Below are 19717 nucleotides of genomic sequence, written 5' to 3' on the forward strand. Positions count from 1 at the left end.
CCACCCGCAATAACATCTGCTAAGCAGGTGTATGTGACCAATAACATTTGATTTGATTTTGATTTGACAAGTCTCTCAGTCCCTGCCGCTGAAAGAAATCCCAACAGCATGATGCTTCACCGTAGGGATGGTGCCAAGTTTCCTCCAGACGTGACGCTTGTCATTCAGGCCAAAGAGTTCAATCTTGGTTTCAACCGACCAGAGAATCTTGTTTCTCATGGTCTGAGAGTCGTTTAGGTGCCCTTTGGCAAACTCCAAGCGAGTTGTCATGTGCCATTTAATGCGGAGTGGCTTCCGTCTGGCCACTCATTTATTTTTATTTTTTAAACATTTTCAATTTTTTTGTAATTTAGCAGACGCTCTTATCCAGAGTGAGTTATCTTTTTTTTTTTTTTTTTTTTTTTATATACTGGCCCCCCGTGGGAATCGAACCCACAACCCTGGCGTTGCAAACGCCATGCTCTACCAACTGAGCTACATCCCTGCAGGCCATTCCCTCCCCTTCCCTGGACGAAGCTGGGCCAATTGTGCACCGCCCCATGGGTCTCCCGGTCGCGGCCGGCTACGACAGAGCCTGGATTCGAACCAGGATCTCTAGTGGCACAGCTAGCACTGCGATGCAGTGCCTTAGACCACTGCGCCACTCTACCATAAAGGCCTGATTGGGAGTGCTGCAGAGATCGTTGTCCTTCTGGAAGGTTCTCCCATTTCCACAGAGGAACTCTCGAGCTCTGTCAGAGTGACCATCGGGTTCTTGGTCACCTTCCTGACCAAAGCCCTTTCCCCCCGATGGCTAAATTTCGCCGGGCGGCTAGCTCTAGGAAGAGTCTTGGTCGTTCCAAACTTTTTCCATTTAAGAATGATGGAGGCCACTGTGTTCTTGGGGAACTCCAATGCTGCAGAAATGTTTTGGTACCCTTCCCCAGATCTGTGCCTCGACACAATCCTGTCTCGGAGCTCTACGGACAATTCCTTCGACCTCATGGCTTGGTTTTCACTCTGACATGCACTGTCAACTGTGGGACCTCATGTCCAATCAATTGAATTTACCACAGGTGGACTCCAATCAAGTTGTAGAAACATCTCAAGAATGATCAATGGAAACAGGATGCACCTGAGCTTGATTTCGCGTCTCATAGCAAAGTGTCTGAATACTTATGTAAGTACGGTATTTCTGTTTTTTTATTTTTTTAATATTTGAAAACATTTCAAAAAACCTGTTTTCGCTTTGTCATTATGAGGTATTGTGTGTAGATTGCTGATATATATATATTTTTAATCATTTTAGAATAAGGCTGTAACGTAACAAAATGTGGAAAAAGTCAAGGAGTCTGAATACTTTCCCATGGCACTGTAGGTGTGTCCAAATTTTTGACTGGTACTGTATATATAAAACAGGAAAATCATTTTCTTCCTGCACTGGGACATTAATATATTTCAAGTTTGAATAAGTAGAGTGAAATGCCTTTCTTGCTAGCTCTAAACCCAACAATGCAGTAAAATATATCAATGTAGTACTAAAAATAACATAAGGTAGGCCAAAAAAACACAATAAATAAAAATAAGTAATAAGAAGAACACGAGAAGTAAGTAAGCTATATACAGGGTCAGTTCGAATACCTTATTTACAATGTGCAGGGATACTGTAGTGATAGAGGTAGATACAGTATAGGGGTAAGGTGAAAAGGTCTCAGCATATATGATGATTGTATGTAGACTCAGTATACGTGTGTTCATGTTATGTGTGTGTGAGCAAATGAAGTGAGTGTTTGGAATGGGTCTAGGATGATGGAGTTGATGTGTGCAATAACCAGCCTTTCAACGCACTTCATGATTAAATTTTTACATATTTAGCAGACGCTCTTATACAGAGCGACTTACAGTTAGTGCATAATTTTTTTAAATATACTGGCCCCCCATGGGAATCGAACCCACAACCCTGGCGTTGCAAACGCCATGCTCTACCAACTGAGCTACATCCCTGCCGGCCATTCCCTCCCCTACCCTGGACGACGTTGGGCCAATTGTGCACCGCCCCATGGATCTCCCGGTCGCGGCCGGCTACAACAGAGCCTGGATTCGAACCAGGATCTCTAGTGGCACAGCTAGCACTGCGATGCAGTGCCTTAGACCACTGCGCCACTCGGGAGATGATGTGATTCCTGATGTGAGTGCTACAGTGCGGTAGTCATTGTGGAATGAATCCTTAGAGCTCCTGAGAACCTGAATGATGGTGGTCATCTTAAGACGTGGGGATTACAGATTGGGACAAGGAGAGGTTGAAAATGACTGTGAATATGCCTGACTGCTGTACTGCGCATGCTCTGAGAACGCGCCCTGGAATACCGTCTGGCCCAGCTGCCTTGCGAGTGTTGACGTGATTAAAGACCTTACTCACATCAGCCTCGGAGAGCGAGATCACTGTGGGGACAACGTCGTCAATGCATTTCCTAAGGAAGCCGGTGACGGAGGTGGTTAGCTCGTCGATGTTATCGGCGGAGTATAGGAATATATTCCAATCAGCACTAGCAAAGCAGTCCTGTAGCATAATCTCTGATTCATATGACCATTTCTCAACTGAGTGAGTCACGGGTACTTCCTGTTTGAGCTTCTGCTTGTAAACAGGAAGCAGGTGTATGGAGTCATGATCTGATTTGCCGAATGGGGGACGAGGGAGGGCCTTGTATGCTTGCTTGTGAGTAGAGTAACATTGGTCAAGGACTTTATCGCCCCTAGTGGCAAAGGAGACATGTTGATTGAAGTTAGGCATCACATGTCTTAATGACGTGGAATTAAAATCGCCAGCCACAAGGAAACAGTCAGTGGTGGAGAACCCCAGTGTTGGTGTTAGTAACCAGAGTTGAGTGTGATTGTGTCATTTTTACTCTGTGTAGAGTAAAACACTCAAAACCATGCCCACCATTATCATATTTCCCAGCATGCTCTATTGCAGGTTGATTTTCAGAATTGTTTGTTTCAATATTTGTGTTTATGCATGTACATTGATTGGTTGATTAATCTTATGCTACACAAATAACATTATTTTCTAAACTAATCCAATCTGTTAGTAGTTGGATTTATTTCACCTGAGTTGGTTGTTCCAGTTTAGATGATTTAGCTACTCTCATTATTCAATCTTCCCTACCCTGGCAGTCATTCTGAATGCAGGTTGGGGGTAATCAAAAGTTCAAATTGTTGGATATCCTCACTGGCTGGATTCCAATAGGAATTACACATTACTTTGCATGCTAGTATAATGTCACTTGCAGGCCTGATCTGGCCTGAAAACCAGGGGTTTCAGACCACTGTGTTAGGGTATAGCTGTATTGTATAGTTGTGTTCTTAAAGTACTACAGCGTACACATTAAATGAAAGTATTTGCATAAAAGGCATCAGTCGTCAGTGTGTTTACACTACTCTTCATTTAGTTATGTAACTATTTAAAAATTCAATATCGAAATCATGCAAATTTGTTAATGTTTTATCGTGCTTTCTAGGTTAAATCCTTAAGAGTCTATTGACGCACAGTGTGTCAATCTAAGTAACATTATAAAAAATCCCCATCAAAATCTGTCAGTTTAAACTAGCGATATCAGTTTTTTTGCATGGGCTGCATCTCAATCCTCCATGTTGGCTGTCCGCATCTGCAGTGGAAGGTGGCCAAGCTACACCTGTGTTTGTCAGACCATGAGCCATACCGAAAATCGGTCTTCTCACAAAAACATCTGTACCGTCCAAACGGTTTGACCTACAAACTATTCCACTCAATGGAAACAGGAGACGCTCACGAACACGATGGTGTTCTCCGTTTTGCTCTATGACCCCCACAAATGTCACGGGACTGAAGTTGGTAATGCTGATGTGCCAATTTTTGTCTGTAGCGTTTGAACCGTTTAAGCTACAAACTAATATGACCCCACTATTGAAAGGGGTGACTCTCCCTTTTGTTCTACGGCCCCCACAAGTGTCACGGGACTCGTCTGAATGTGGCCGATACAAATGGATGGAAGTATGGAGGTAGTTTTGTGCCAACAACAATTAGGTATTCAATATGTGTCCAAAAAAACTAAAGTATTTAATGCGCTTTCTTATATCTTCTAGATATAGGACAGGCACTTCAAAACCTTATTCCTTATGATTAATTGTTTTACTGTCTTTTTTGCCATTATGAATGTGTTATCCAATGATAGATTAGTCTAGCCAGCTATCTAAACCATTGATTTTGTTAGTCATTCTCACTCAGATATCATGGCATAAGTCATGGCAAAATGAGTGGAATTGCATGAAATTCACTTTTAAACTTTTTCTCTCCACTGTCAAGACGGGGGGGACAATTTTTTTTAACCAAATGTTGCTTAGGGCCCCCAAAAGGCTAGATGATGTCAATGATGGTTCCTATTGTATGTATTCATAGTCCTCCACTCGCTCTATCATCTGGCCATTGATCTCCAGCGCAGGGATGATAGGTTGGTCTCTCCTGAAGTCAATGACCAGGTCTTTGGTTTTGGTTGCGTTGAGGTCCAGGCAGTGCTTAATTTGTAAATTGGGGGGTGCCGGAACAAAAAGTTAGCGTGAGAGGAGGGTGACCTGGGGGGCTCTGAGGTACCGGAACTCATGAAAAAAAAATCACGTTCATAATAAAGCATTGCATGCATAGCATCACATTTGCGTAGTGGCATAGAGCAGTAGAGTAGAGGCACTTACAGAAGTTGCACACATGGGGACCATTTTTGTAGCCTAGGGTCTGGGAAAAATGTGACCTTTTATAAACCCATTTCATGTAATTCTACCTAATTTTACTTGACTGGAAACTTTAGCAGAATCATTTTAATACCGCACAAATTATCGAAATGACAGGCTACTTTGACACTGACAAACCGAGAATCTGAGATCAATAAAACGACCTTGTCTTGAATCTATCAATAGCCTAGGCCTATGTATGCGGAGATACACATATTGTACAATATGAGGAGAAAATTATAGTCCTAAAAAAGCTTTCCAGTTTTACTGACTCACTCACTGGTGATGGCCGTTGGGCTTGTGCCAAAAGCCTATCTTTCTCTTGTTTTACTTTGAAAAACAATGCTGTTCGGTCAATAGGCCTATTTGGAAGTTGATAAAATATTTTGCTTGCCGACAGACAGATTAGGGTTTTCTCTTTTCAGCAGAAGCCATTTGCTTTCCAACCTGTGTTTTCTCCTGATTGTATTTGAAATATTGCCTGTTTTGGCTGCATGCTGTTCACTGACAGATTTGTTCCCGACTGTAGGCTATGTTTATTGATCCTCTGTGGCTAAATTATAGGCCTACTCCTGGTGTAGTATTCAGAATAATGTAAGCTCTTTCTGAACAGACAGCAGTAATTCTATAACTTTGGCAAATGTATTTCAATTAATCAGGGGTGCTGCAGCACCTCCAGCACCGTTCCCGCAGCTTTGATCAGGAAATAAATTATGAAGTGAAATGCTGGAGAGATGATAGTTGCAGGCTCATGTCTATAAGAGCAAAGAGAGAGAGAGAGAGAGAGAGAGAGAGAGAGATCATAGAAAGTGAATCTCATTCTAGTTCTGTGATAGATACAGGCTTGCTTCTCTCTCTCTCACCACAGCAACGGCCATTTTTCATGCCACGAGAGGTAGGCTACCGGATACTGGCAAATAGGTTCCAGAAAGAAACAGTCACAAACTGAAAGGTGCCGGATCCTGTTCCATTGGGATCTGGCTCAAATTAAGCACTGGGTCCAGGTAGTTCTGGCTACACCAGAGTGAAACCTGTCGATTTCGGCACCACACTGAGTTTCCTGTGTCCATAATTATTGTGTCATCCAATTATTTAATGTACATCATCTCTGTGTCTGAGCTCAGACAGTCGTATGTGTACAGGGTGAATAACACAGGGTTCTGGACAATCTGCAGTGACCATTGAATCTGACCAGCTGGTGTCTATTTGTCAGAAAGGAGAGGCCCCATAGAATCTGATTTGGATTGGCATTCATGTTCTGGAGTTTTGACCCATTAAGAGCGGCTGTCCTGTATTGAAGGCACTAGATAAATCTACTAATACCATCCTGACATTTGTTTTGGGCTTCTCCAGGTGTGTGTCGGCACTGCCCAGTAGGGACTGCATCATCAACACCCCTGTGCTGCTTGTAGGCAAACCAGAGTGGGTCTGAATAAGACCATACCTCCTTTTGTAGCTGGGGGAAAATCAGCCGTTCAAAGCTCTTCATCACTAAAGATGTTAAAGCTACAGGGTGGTAGTCATTGTTGCAGGTGGGGTTTCTCTTTTTAGGTAATGGGCATATGATGGAAGTTTTCCATATTGCTGGGATGGAATGTTCTGCCAGAGTGTGGTTAAAGAGCTCACAGAAAACACCTAACAGTTGCTTATGGCACACTTGGAGGCAACCATGAATGTTGTCTGGTACAGGTGCTTTGTTTTGATTTGTCCATTTAAATATAGCCTCCTCATATTTTGGTTGCAGCTGAACATTTGTTACAATGAGTGACATGTTAGATAGATCAGAGATCAGCTGCTCACTCTCCATTGTAGTCATGTTGGTCAAATCTATAATAACAACTGTTAAGATTCTCTGCAAAGTTAACACAGTCTTTTGCTTTGGAGCAGGGGACAGTTTGGGTGTTATTAAGGCCTGCCAGTGTTTTCACACCCCTCCAAGTATCTCTGACTTTACCCCCTGAAACAGCCTTTCCATCTTCCCGTTGTAGTTTGGTGCGATAGGCTGGGATTAAATGCAGTATATTGTATTATGATCTGTGGTTCTAAGGTGTGTGTTTTTTTTGTTGCTTTGTATGCATTTTTACATTGCCATAGGGTTGTCCTACAGTATATGAATTCAATCACTTTCTGACTGCACCCCCTTTGATTTGATCAAAACCTTCCATACATGTTTGCCCATGGTAGTGGTCAGAAAGTGACTTTCTGGACCTGAATGCCAAAACAATGAGGAGAGAGGTGCTCAAAGTTATTTTTTGCATACCCTACCATGAGACATCCATGTATTCATCACAGAAAAAGATACAAATTGAGATTTATATTATTTGAAAGCTTAATAATATGGTTGTCAAAATATGGTATATTTTAATGCAACAAAAACAATAACGTCAATTATCTAAAATCCTGTAATCTCATGTTGTAGCTCAGTCCCTATTTTACATAATGTGAGGTGTTTGTGTTGTGCCCGTCATTGGTTGAGACACAGCATACTCTTGAATACAGGGTGGGTGTCATTCATTTAAATCATAGAAATAGAATTCATAGAATGGACCTATCCCTTCAGACCACTTCAATTTACTGTAGCTGGTACACCATTGAAATTGAATTAAAACTTTTAACTTCAAAGTGTGGACCTCCAACCATATTTGTGTTACCATTTGAAAGCTGACATTTTAATTGTAAACACATTTTAGTACATTGATCAGACAAAACATGACACCCACCCTGCATTTAAGAGTATGATGTGTTTGAACAGATGGTGGGCACAACACAAACACCTCATATGATATAAAATATGGTTTATAGCGATATGTTTTTGTGGTTGGGGGGGGTTGGATGTACATGGCTCTTCCCGCTGCTTTTGATGTCCCAATCCAGTCTGATTGGTGTTCCAAAGCCATCTGTAAACTTCGGAATCAGCGATTTAATTGTCCAGCCAAGTCTCAGTAAGGCATAACAGACTCGCCTCCTTATAGGCCCATTGATTTTGTATGTTTGTATGTAGTTCATCCAGTTTATTGCGCAGGGATAGGACAATAGCCAGCATGATAGAGGGGAGAGGCGGGCATGCCTGCTTACCAGCAAGTTTCTTGAGCCTCTGCTTCACTCCCCCTCTCCTCCCTTGCTTCCTCCTAGGCTATCCTAGCCAAACATGGGCTTGATCGTATAGCTTTAGTGTCTTGTATATGTCCAGCATTCCCTCCAGTCCTGGTGATGGAGACTACTGTTGATGTCTCAGACGAAGCAGGCTCTCCTGTGTGTAGGGCCGTCTAGTTGCATCAAATGTAATAAATCTATAGATGTATATTGGTGATTTTGTGCAAGCTACCATCAACGCAGACTCAACATTTAGGTGAATTTTCCAACTAAAAGTTATATCTTGCCTACTAGCCTGGAGGAGGAAATTATTATCCTTTAAAAAAAAGCTGTGCACTCACTGGGAATAGCTGACACACTCCGTTCCAAAACCATGCTCCACAAGCTACTCCATTGGTAAAACTGTGATGTTTGCTCAATATCGAGTTGAGAAATAATATTGGTCCCTACAGACAGGCCTATCTTTCTGTTCTCTGACAGCTGCAACAACTGTCAGCTGTTTGATAGACTGTGTGTGATACCCAAACTGTACACTGTAAAACTTTTCCCTGTACATTTACATAATTATACTGCCAGCGGAGTTGACAGCTAAATACTGTAATGTTGCTTTACAGCAGGGATGCTGTAAAATTGACAGTAAGAAAAACAGTGCCGTATTATACAATACAGCATTATACTGTACAGTAAATGAGCCTACTGTAATCATTACAGCAACACAGCCGTATTATATAATTACAGTAATTTGCTGGCAACTCTAAATAATGCTCTAAATTTACAGTACAGCATGTTACTGTATTCAGTTTTACAGTACCAATAATCTTACTAAACTATCTTTATGGTAATTGTAATAAATTAATGAATAAATGAATTCATTAATTGTATTTTACTGTATTTTACTATAATTGCATGGGATTGGTGCAAGCAGGTTGGCTGCTAGGTAATGTGTTTTCATATTACAGCATATCAAATATTCATGATTCACTTTCTCTTCCAAAAATATGGTAGGGTACTGTATTCTTTGGGGCTGGATTACAGTACTATTTGAAATACAGTACTTATTATTACAGTACTGTTAAACCAACATTTCATTGGAATTGCCGGTTTAATTTACCAGTTATGTCTAAAATCACCCAGAGTGCATTGCGATTTATGGCAATTTACTGAAAATAATTAATATGGTACATTGCTGTTAGTTATATTGTATAATACTGTAAAAAGAACAAGATGTTTTAATACTGCCGCAATAGAAATAAAAAAAATGTTGCGTCGGTAATATGGGTCATATATACTGAACAAAGATTTAAACGCAACATGCAACAATTTCAAAGATTTTACTGAGTTACAGTTCATATAAGGAAATCAGTCAATTGAAATGAATTAATTAGGCCCTAGTCTATGAATTGCACGACTGGGAATACAGATATGCATCTGTTGGTCACAAATACCTTTTTTCTTTTTTAAGTAGGGGCGTGGATCAGAAAACCAGTCAGTATCTGGTGTGACCACCATTTGCATCATTCAGTGTGACACCTCCTTGATCAGGCTGTTGATTGTGGCCTGTGGAATGTTGTCCCACTCCTCTTCAATGGCTGTGCGAAGTTGCTAGATATTGGCGGGAACTGGAACACGCTGTCGTACACGTCGATCCAGAGCATCCCAAACAGGCTCAATAGGTGACCTGTCTGGTGAGTATGCAGCTTCCAGGAATTGTGTACAGATCCTTGCGATATGGGGCCGTGTAATATCATGCTGAAAGGTGATGGTGGAGGATGAATGTCACGACAATGGGCCTCAGGATCTCGACACTGTATCTCTGTGCATTCAAATTGCAGTCAGCATACCAATTGCACGCTCCCACAAAACTTGAGACATCTGTGGCATTGTGTTGTGTGACAAAACTGCACATTATAGAGTGGCCTTTTATTTTCCCCAGCACAAGGTGCACCAGTGTAATGATCATGCTGTTTAATCAGCGTCTTGATATGCCACACCTGCCAGGTGGATGGATTATCTTGGCAAAGGAGAAATGCTCACTAACAGGGATGTAAGCAAATTTGTGCATAACATTTTATATAAATAATATTTTCTGTGAGTACAGAACTTTTCTGGGATCTTTTATTTAATCTCATGAAACATGGGACCAACACTTTACATGTTGAATTTATATTTTTGTTCAGTGTATTTTGAACTGTTTGGGCTAGAGGCAAGCCATTGTCTCTATAGTAATGGTGCAAACAATGGTCACAAATCTCTGGTCAGTTTATTCACATTGGCTCCCAGAGGCCGCGGTACAGCAAAGCTTAAACATTAAAACAATTATTTTCTTAGTGATTTTTTTATTCAATTTGTATTTAATTTTTATAGTCTGAGCTTCATGCGTCTCACCCGACAGCATGAGGTTGACGCCTGAAATTGTACATTTTAATCTACAGTAGTCACAAGCTACCCGGACTATTTGCATTGCCCCACCACCCCAACCCCCTCTTTTACACTGCTGCTACTCTGTTTATTATTCATGCATAGTCACTTTAACTCTACCCACATGTACATACAGTGAGGGAAAAAAAGTATTTGATCCCCTGCTGATTTTGTACGTTTGCCCACTGACAAAGACATGATCAGTCTATAATTTTAATGTTAGGTTTATTTGAACAGTGAGAGACAGAATAACAACAACAAAATCCAGAAAAACGCATGTCAAAAATGTTATGAATTGATTTGCATTTTAATGAGGGAAATAAGTATTTGACCCCTCTGCAAAATATTACTTAGTACTTGGTGGCAAAACCCTTGTTGGCAATCACAGATGTCAGATGTTTCTTGTAGTTGGCCACCAGGTTTGCACACATCTCAGGAGGGATTTTGTCCCACTCCTCTTTGCAGATCTTCTCCAAGTCATTAAGGTTTCATGGCTGACGTTTGGAAACTCGAACCTTCAGCTACCTCCACATATTTTCTATGGGATTAAGGTCTGGAGACTGGCTAGGCCACTCCAGAACCTTAATTTGCTTCTTCTTGAGCCACTCCTTTGTTGCCTTGGCCGTGTGTTTTGGGTCATTGTCATGCTGGAATACCCATCCACTACCCATTTTCAGTGCCCTGGCTGAGGGAAGGAGGTTCTCACCCAAGATTTGACGGTACATGGCCCTGTCCATCGTCCCTTTGATGCGGTGAAGTTGTCCTGTCCCCTTAGTAGAAAAACACCCCCAAAGCATAATGTTTCCACCTCCATGTTTGACGGTGGGGATGGTGTTCTTGGGGTCATAGGCAGCATTCCTCCTCCTCCAAACACGGCGAGTTGAGTTGATGCCAAAGAGCTCGATTTTGGTCTCATCTGACCACAACACTTTCACCCAGTTCTCCTCTGAATCATTTAGATGTTCATTGGCAAACTTCAGATTGGCCTGTATATGTGCTTTCTTGAGCAAGGGGACCTTGTGGGCGCTGCAGGATTTCAGTCCTTCACGGCGTAGTGTGTTACCAATTGTTTTCTTGGTGACTATGGTTCCAGCTGCCTTGAGATCATTGACAAGATCCTCCCGTGTAGTTCTGGGATAATTCCTCACTTTTCTCATGATCATTGCAACTCCACGAGGTGAGAACTTGCATGGAGCCCCAGGCCGAGGGAGATTGACAGTTCTTTTGTGTTTCTTCCATTTGCGAATAATCGCACCAACTGTTGTGACCTTCTCACCAAGCTGCTTGGCGATGGTCTTGTAGCCCATTCCAGCCTTGTGTAGGTCTACAATCTTGTCCCTTGGAGAGCTCTTTGGTCTTGGCCATGGTGGAGAGTTCGGAATCTGATTGATTGATTGCTTCTGTGGACAGGTGTCTTTTATACAGGTAACAAGCTGAGATTAGGTGCTCCTAATCTCAGCTCGTTACCTGTTTAAAAGACAACTGGGAGCCAGAAATCTTTCTGATTGAGAGGGGGTCAAATACTTATTTCCCTCATTAAAATGCAAATCAATTTATAACATTTTTGACATTCGTTTTTCTGGATTTTTTTTGTTGTTATTCTGTCTCTCACTGTTCAAATAAACCTACCATTAAAATTATAGACTGATCATGTCTTTGTCAGTGGGCAAACGTACAAAATCAGCAGGTGATCAAATACTTTTTTCCCTCACTGTATTACCTCAATTACCTCGACTAACCGGTGCCCCCGCACATTGACTCTGTACCGTACCCCCTGTATATAACCTCCCTACTGTTATTTTATTTTAATGCTGCTCTTTAATTATTTCCTTTTTTATTTTTTTATTAAAAACTGCATTGTTGGTTAAGGGCTTGTAAGTAAACATTTCACTGTAATGTCTACACCTGTTGTATTCGGCGCATGTGGCAAATTACATTTTTATTTGATTCGATTACTGTATATACAGGGCAATCGGAAAGTATTGAGAGCCCTTGACATTTTCCACATTTTGTTACGTTACAGCCTTATTCTAAAATGGATAAAATGTAATTTTTTCATAATCAATCTACACACAATACCCCATTATGACAAATCAAAAACAGGTTTTTAGAATTTTTAGCAAATTTATAAAATAAAATAAACTGAAATATCAAATTTACATAAATATTCAGACACTTTACTCAGTACATTGTGGAAGCACCTTTGGCAGCGATTACAGCCTCGAGTCTTCTTGGGTATGACGTTAAATTCTTGGCACACCTGTATTTGGGGAGTTTCTCACATTCTTCTCTGCAGATCCTTTCAAGCTCTGTCAGGTTGGATGGGGGGGCGTCACTGCACAGCTATTTCCAGGTCTCTCCAGAGATGTTCGATCAGGTTCAAGTCCGGGCTCTGGCTGGGCCACTCAAGGACATTCAGAGACTTGTCAGGAAGCCACTCCTGTGTTGTCTTGGCTGTGTGCTTAGGGTCGTTGTCCTGTTGGAAGGTGAACTTTCGCCTCAGTCTGAGGTCCTGAGCACTCTGGAGCAGGTTGTCATCAAGGATCTCTCTGTACTTTGCTCCGTTCATCTTTCCCTCGATCTTGACTAGTCTCCCAGTCCCTGCTGCTGAAAAACATTCCCACAGCATGATGCTGCCACCACCATGCTTCACCGTAGGGATGATGCCAGGTTTCCTAAAGACATGACACTTGGCATTCAGGCCAAAGAGTTCAATCTTGGTTTCATCAGACCAGAGAATCTTGTTTCTCATGGTCTGAGTCCTTTACATTTCTGGCCACTATACCATAAAGGCCTGATTGGTGGAGTGCTGCAGAGATCGTTGTCCTTTTGGAAGGTTCTCCCATCTCCACAGAGGAACTCTGGAGCTCTTTCAGAGTGACCATCGGGTTCTTGGTCACCTCCCTGGCCAAGGCCCTTCTCCCCCGATTGCTCAGTTTGACCGGGCGGCCAGCTTTAGGAAGAGTCTTGGTGGTTCCAAACTTCTTCAGTTTTTAAGAATGCTGGAGGCCATTGTGTTCTTGGGGACTGTCAATACTGCAGAAATGTTTGGTACCCTTCCCCAGATCTGTTCCTCGACACAATTATGTCTCGGAGTGCTTGAGATGTTTCTAAGTTGTAGAAATATCTCAAGGAGGATCAATGGAAACAGGATGCACCTGAGCTCAATTTCGAGTGTCATAGCAAAGTGTCTGAATGTTTATGTAAATAAGGTATTTCTGTTTTTAAAAACTATATACATTTGCTACAATTTATAATTATGGGGTATTGTGTGTACATTGATGAGGAAAATGTTTTATTTCATCAATTTTAGAATGAGGCTCTAACGTAAGTCAAGGGGTCTGAATACTTTCCGAATCCACTGTAAATACAGTATTTTAGAGTAATTTTTACAGGAAACTACCAATTATAGTTAATAACAGTATTTCTCAGCATTTTACCCATAATGCAGTGCAATCTACAGCATTAATTCTGTAAAACACATTTAAGGTACTGTGCATTCTACAGTGATTTACTGTTGAAATTACAGAAAAGTCTTACAGTGTAGTTGGGCTTTCAGACTCTGTAGGGCAGGCTATGCGCGTATGATTAGAAAATAATATACATGATCCTATATGGCTAAACTATGGTCTTCTAGTATGTTAAGTTACTTTTATTTATTTATGCCACGAGACGTACTGGATCCGTCCAATTAGGTTCTGGAACGCAGGCTGTCAAAACGGAGATGTGCCGGATCCTGTTCCGGCAGAATCCGGCTCAAATTAAGCACTGAGTCAAGGGATATACTTACAAATGCACTAAGGTTTTCAGCCCCTGGAAAGCATATGGCGATATTGACTTGATTTGGTTGTTCTCGATGAAACTGAAAAAGGTAAATACATTTGATGTGTAAATTCAATACAACTCATATGAAGTAGCTTAGAAAATGAATAAAAGACCCAAAGGTGTTGATAAAGATCAAACTGTTGTCCAAACCTACTGTTAGGGGTATATTATTCATTATTCATTATTTTAAATAAAATTCAGACTCATTTTGTGATGATATAACACAGAAAAGCGATTTACTTACAGGTACTCCAGATGGGGAAGACCAAGGAAAGCATCCTCGTTTATAGAGTCAAAAGTGTTGGCTGTGAACAGGCTGGGGAAACAAATGGGATGTTCAAACGCGGTAAAAAAATACATTAGCATGTGCACAAGGGGTGTTACACTGTCATTGTTTACAAAAAATCGCTACAGTATTTAAGGACAAGTAATCTGGTCATAACAAGGTAAAGAGGTGGACAACCAATAGTCAGCTCAAAAGCTAAGGCTATGGTCAGACCTTTCTGACAATCAAAAGGGGGAAGAGCATTATCCCCCATCCCTCTTTCTAGACTGACATTTTGACACAAATTCACAATAAATTTAGATACAGTGCATTAGGAAAGTATTCAGACCCCTTCCTTTTTTCACATTCTGTTACGTTACAGCCTTATTCTAAAATGAATTAAATAAAAGAAAATCCTCATCAATCTACACACAATACCCCATAATGACAAAGCGAAAACAGGTTTTTTGAAATGTTTGCAAATGTATTAAAAACAGAAAACAGAAATACCTTATTTACATAAGTATTCAGACCCTTTGCTATGAGACTCGAAATTGAGATCAGGTGCATCCTGTTTTCACTTATCATACTTGAGACGTTTCTACAACTTGATTGGAGTCCATCTGTGGTAAATTCAATTGATTGGACATGATTTGGAAAGGCACACCTGTCTATATAAGGTCCCACAGTTGACAGTGCTTGTCAGAGCAAAACCAAGCCATGAGGTCGAAGGAATTGTCCGTAGAGCTCCGACACAGGATTGTGTCGAGGCACAGATCTGGGGAAGGGTACCAAAACATTGAAGGTCCCCAAGAACACAGAGGCATCCATCATTCTTAAATGGAAGAAGTTTGGAATCACCAAGACTCTTCCTAGCCAAACTGTGCAATCGGGGGAGAAGGGAGGTGACCAAGAACCCGATGGTCACTCTGAAAGAGCTCCAGAGTTCCTCTGTGGAGATGGGATAACCTTCCAGAAGGACAACCATCTCTGCAGCACTCCACCAATCAATCCTTTATGGTATAGTGGCCAGACGGAAGCCATTCCTCAGTAAAAGGCACATGACAGCCCGCTTGGAGTTTGCCAAAAGGCACCTAAAGGACTCTCAGACCATGAGAAACAAAATTCTCTGGTCTGATGAAACCAAGATTGAACTCTTTGGCCTGAATGCCAAGCGTCACATACGGAGGAAACCTGGCACCATCCCTATGGTGAAGCATGGTGGTGGCAGCATTACGCTGTGGGGATGTTTTTCAGTTGCAGGGACTGGGAGACTAGTCAGGATCGAGGCAAAGATGAACGGAGCAAAGTACAGAGAGATCCTTGATGAAAAGCTGCTCCAGAGTGCTCAGGACCTCAGACTGGGGTGAAAGTTCACCTTCCAACAGGACAACGACCCTAAGCACACAGCCAAGACAACGCGGGAGTGACTTCGGGACAAGTCTCTGAATGTCCTTGAGTGGCCCAGCCAGAGCCTGGACTTGAACCCGATCTAACATCTCTGGAGAGACCTGAAAATAGCTGTGCAGCGACGCTCCCCATCCAACCTGACAGAGCTTGAGAGGATCTGCAGAGAAGAATGGGAGAAAATCCCCAAATACAGGAGTGCCAAGCTTGTAGCGTCATACCCAAGAAGACGCGATGCTGTACTCACTTCAAAAGGTACTTCAAGAAAGTACTGAGTAAACGTTCTGAATACTTATGTAAATGTGATGCTTCCATTTTTATTTTAAATAAATCTGCAAACATTTCTAAAAACCAGTTTTTGCCTTGTCAGTATGGGGTATTGTGTGTAGATTGATGAAGAAAAAAATATATTCATTCAATTTTATAATAAGGCTGTAAGGTAACAAAATGTTTAAGTCAAGGGGTCAGAATCCTTTCCGAATGCACGTTATGTAATGAACAATTTTGTTTTGTAAAAACGTACCTGCCTAAGCCTCTCCAGTAGTGATTGATATATAGGCTATGTATGAGATGGATAGTTGTGTACTGGGGGCTTGATGACTGAGTCAATTCCACCCTATGAGACAAGGCTGAGTGATGGGGATTCCCTTTTCCAAAGAGGGATTCCCCCTTAGTCTATAGGCTACCAGGATACCAAAATAAACACAGTCTAACACAATAGGGGCATTTCCCGTGAAATAACATGATCTGTTATGTGTTTCATTATAAATATTTTGAAAGCAAACATAGGCTATTCTAATCTAAAACCCATTTGTCAATGACAATATTGGCAACAATAACTGAGTCATCTGAAAATCCACTGGGAGAATTTTCATGACGCTTATACAGAAAGAGGTATTGTAGTGAATAGCCCGTCCAAACGTCACGCACGGTATTCTACTTAACAGTCCAACGCTGCATATTCCCCAAACACGCAACGGACCATCGCCAAACATTCACTAGGACTAGATGAGGAGACCCAATGATCGCACAGCTTTTGTCTATTAAAACATGGCGATGATCACCTCACAGGAGACTGACACATTGTAACAAAGCGTTAAGAACAAAAAGCACCGGAGAGAATCTCACAGGAGATGCAGAGCGGGCGTGTGGATGAAGCTTTCTTTAGGGATTTCACTGAATCCGGATTTGACGAATGATCTGTTGGGAAACCACACAAGCAGAGAATTTCATAACACTCGAATAGCCGACGTCTAGAAACATCGTCTCTTCATACCAAATATTTAGGTGACATGTTTATCCCTGCAGTCATACATTACCAGCATTAATAAAACAAAAAATAACATAACTTGTATTATAATATGTGATATAATTCATTGTAATTTCAGGGATTGTCTTGAACATGGATCAATCATAATAACATGCATATAGACTTACAGTGACATGACATCCGTGGGAAAGCTGCGAGGAATCAGTCTTGCGCTTTCACATAAAGCATTATCTTTGGTACATGTACATGAAGCGGGACAACGGGGCGTTCTCGCTCGCTTGCTGACCACTACAAGTAAAAAACATGCAAGCAAAAGTAAGACGAATCCTTTGGAAATGTTGCGTGCATATCCCATCCTCTCGAACCGCAATGGGCACGACCTGTGTGCCGAATATTCCTGTTCATAAACCAGGGTCTCTGTTTTTAGTCACGCTATCTGTTCTTAGAGGCCAAGCGAGCCTTTATTTTTTCAATCTTCTTGTTTATGCTCTCAAGTGTCGCTGCCTTGAACGTAATTTCATCCGCACTGCCCGACGTCAAATGGGAAAGAGAGGTAGAGAATGTAATCACAACATACGCGCTGATTAAAATACCAGTTGGCACCGTGACAAAAATGCGGTCTGGAGGCAGGTGGGTAGCGGAGCAAGAGACAACCCAGTAAGAAAAAGGATGTTGAAAATACATATTTTTGACGTTTTTTCCAGACGTTGACATCGGGTGCACTTTTAGGTGCTGAATGAGAGGGGAAATACATATTTTCCGGATGTAAAAACGACACCTTTCATGGGCAAATTTCAAGTACAAATTTGATCGATGCAGACCAGATCCAAATCTGAACGAATCATAGATGTCTAGGCTATGTTTCACAAGTATGATCACTGTACAGTACGGCATAGTTTAGTACAGTATAGCACAGTAGAGTACAGTATATCTAATTCAGTAGAGTACAGTACAGTTTAGTTCAGTAGTAGAGTACATTAGAGTAAAGAAGGGTACAATACAGTACACTATATTTTACTTTACTCTACTGTGCTCTACTGTATTGTACTGTACACTACTGTACTGTACTCTACTTTTATTTACTGTACTGTACTGTAATTACTGTACTCTGCTATGCTCTACTGTACTGTATTGTGATGTACTGTGCTGTCCAAACTTGTGACCAGAACAAATCTGAACCAATTATAGATGTCTATGTTTGGGCCAAATCAAGTCCAGACCAGACCAAATCTGATCTAATTATAGACGTCTATGATTGGGCCAAATATAGGCCTGGACCGGACGTCTGTGGACTTAAAAAATCAAGGCCAGTCCAGGCTGGACAAAATCTGAACCAAACATAGACGTCTATCAAGGCTGGTCCGGACTGCAACAAAAATGCTTAGTGGGAAGGGAGCATTGCTGTCCAAAACCACACCTTTATTTAGCAAAAACTATTTTCAGGCTCCAACAGCCTACCGTTTCTCTTGATAGCTTAAGATATAGTCAGTCCATCATAGGCTAGTCTGTATCGTAATCCGTGAATCAGTAGAAATGATATAGAACCCCTTGTGAGCTAGAATATGTTCTCCGTTGCACAGATACACGCTGTCATCCTATGTGGAGGACAGACAGTGGCAGGGAAACCCACGTTTTTTAGATGTGCTAGATCATCATCTAATTGACTCTCATTTGAAATATCTGAGGGGGCTTGTAATGATATTCCTTTAATTTAACTTGTATTGCCTCTGCATATGCTAGAATGCTCCATGGGGGAAGTGGTATCCCACTGACATATTGGCAGCTCTCTTTCTGTTGTCTTTGAATAGCAATTTCAATGCATTGGATTAACCCCAAAACAAAGGATAGGCCAGTGTATTTGTATTTGCATTAGTGTCTATGTTCATATCCAGACCCTGCTTACCCAGTGAGCAAAATAACATTGAAAATACGTATTTAGAGTTATTTTCCAGACGTTGAAATTAGGTTCATCTTCAATCTGGACTACGAAAAAATGTATTTTCCAGATGATGAGAATACTTAAAAAATACATATTTTCCGGATGTTGAAAATACGTAATTTACAGACATTGAAAAATATGTGTTTTATGGGTGTTAAAAATACATATTTCACGGATTTTGAAAATACTTATTTTCTGGTCATTGTTTCTATTGCCAAATTTCAACCGTACTTCCATTCACTTATATCTACATGTCAATGAAAAAAACATATCACATTCAACCATTTTTATTCCAATTAAAATATGAAAATGGAGCAAACTAAAGATCCCAGTATAGAATATTTATTATTCCTTCCACCTGTCACATGCACTTACTGTATGTAAGCCTTTTCAAAAGCTTTAGAACAGGCAGTGATCATGTTCAAAGCTTCCAGACCAACAGAAAGAAAATACAGAACACTTCAAATACAATAACATTCTCAGTAACGGTCACAGAAACGTTTTTCTTGCTATATCTGTGATATGTGGTTGGTTATCTACCTTAGTTGATTTCACTGACTGTAAATCGCTCTGGATAAGTGTGTCTGCTAAAATCCCTAAATGTCAATGTAAAAGGAACACTGGCAAAGCATGTTGTGTATTAATCTAATGAGCTCCGCCCCCAAACTAGACCACATTTGGTCGGTCCGGTTTAGACAGCACAGTATGGTACAGTACAGTAGAACATAGTAGAGTTTAGTTCAGTAGAGTACAGTACAAT

General features: G+C 41.1%; 1 protein-coding gene across 1 annotated transcript in view; it reads right to left on the minus strand.

Annotated features, from left to right (window-relative positions):
• The window catches only part of LOC121553551 (leucine-rich glioma-inactivated protein 1), a 52775-nt gene extending 35090 nt beyond the window's left edge, over positions 1–17685 (minus strand). The window contains exons 1-4 of the mRNA XM_041866738.2: positions 17186–17685; positions 16877–16948; positions 14321–14392; positions 14042–14113 (exon numbers count right to left, since the gene is read on the minus strand). Coding sequence (XP_041722672.1) covers positions 14042–14113; positions 14321–14392; positions 16877–16948; positions 17186–17373 — 404 coding nt within the window. The 5' untranslated portion in view covers positions 17374–17685. The remainder of the gene's footprint in view (positions 1–14041; positions 14114–14320; positions 14393–16876; positions 16949–17185) is intronic.
• Between the last annotated feature and the right edge of the window lie 2032 nt (positions 17686–19717).

This window comes from Coregonus clupeaformis, chromosome 37, assembly GCF_020615455.1.
Source record: "Coregonus clupeaformis isolate EN_2021a chromosome 37, ASM2061545v1, whole genome shotgun sequence".
NCBI classification, from domain to species: Eukaryota; Metazoa; Chordata; class Actinopteri; order Salmoniformes; family Salmonidae; genus Coregonus; species Coregonus clupeaformis.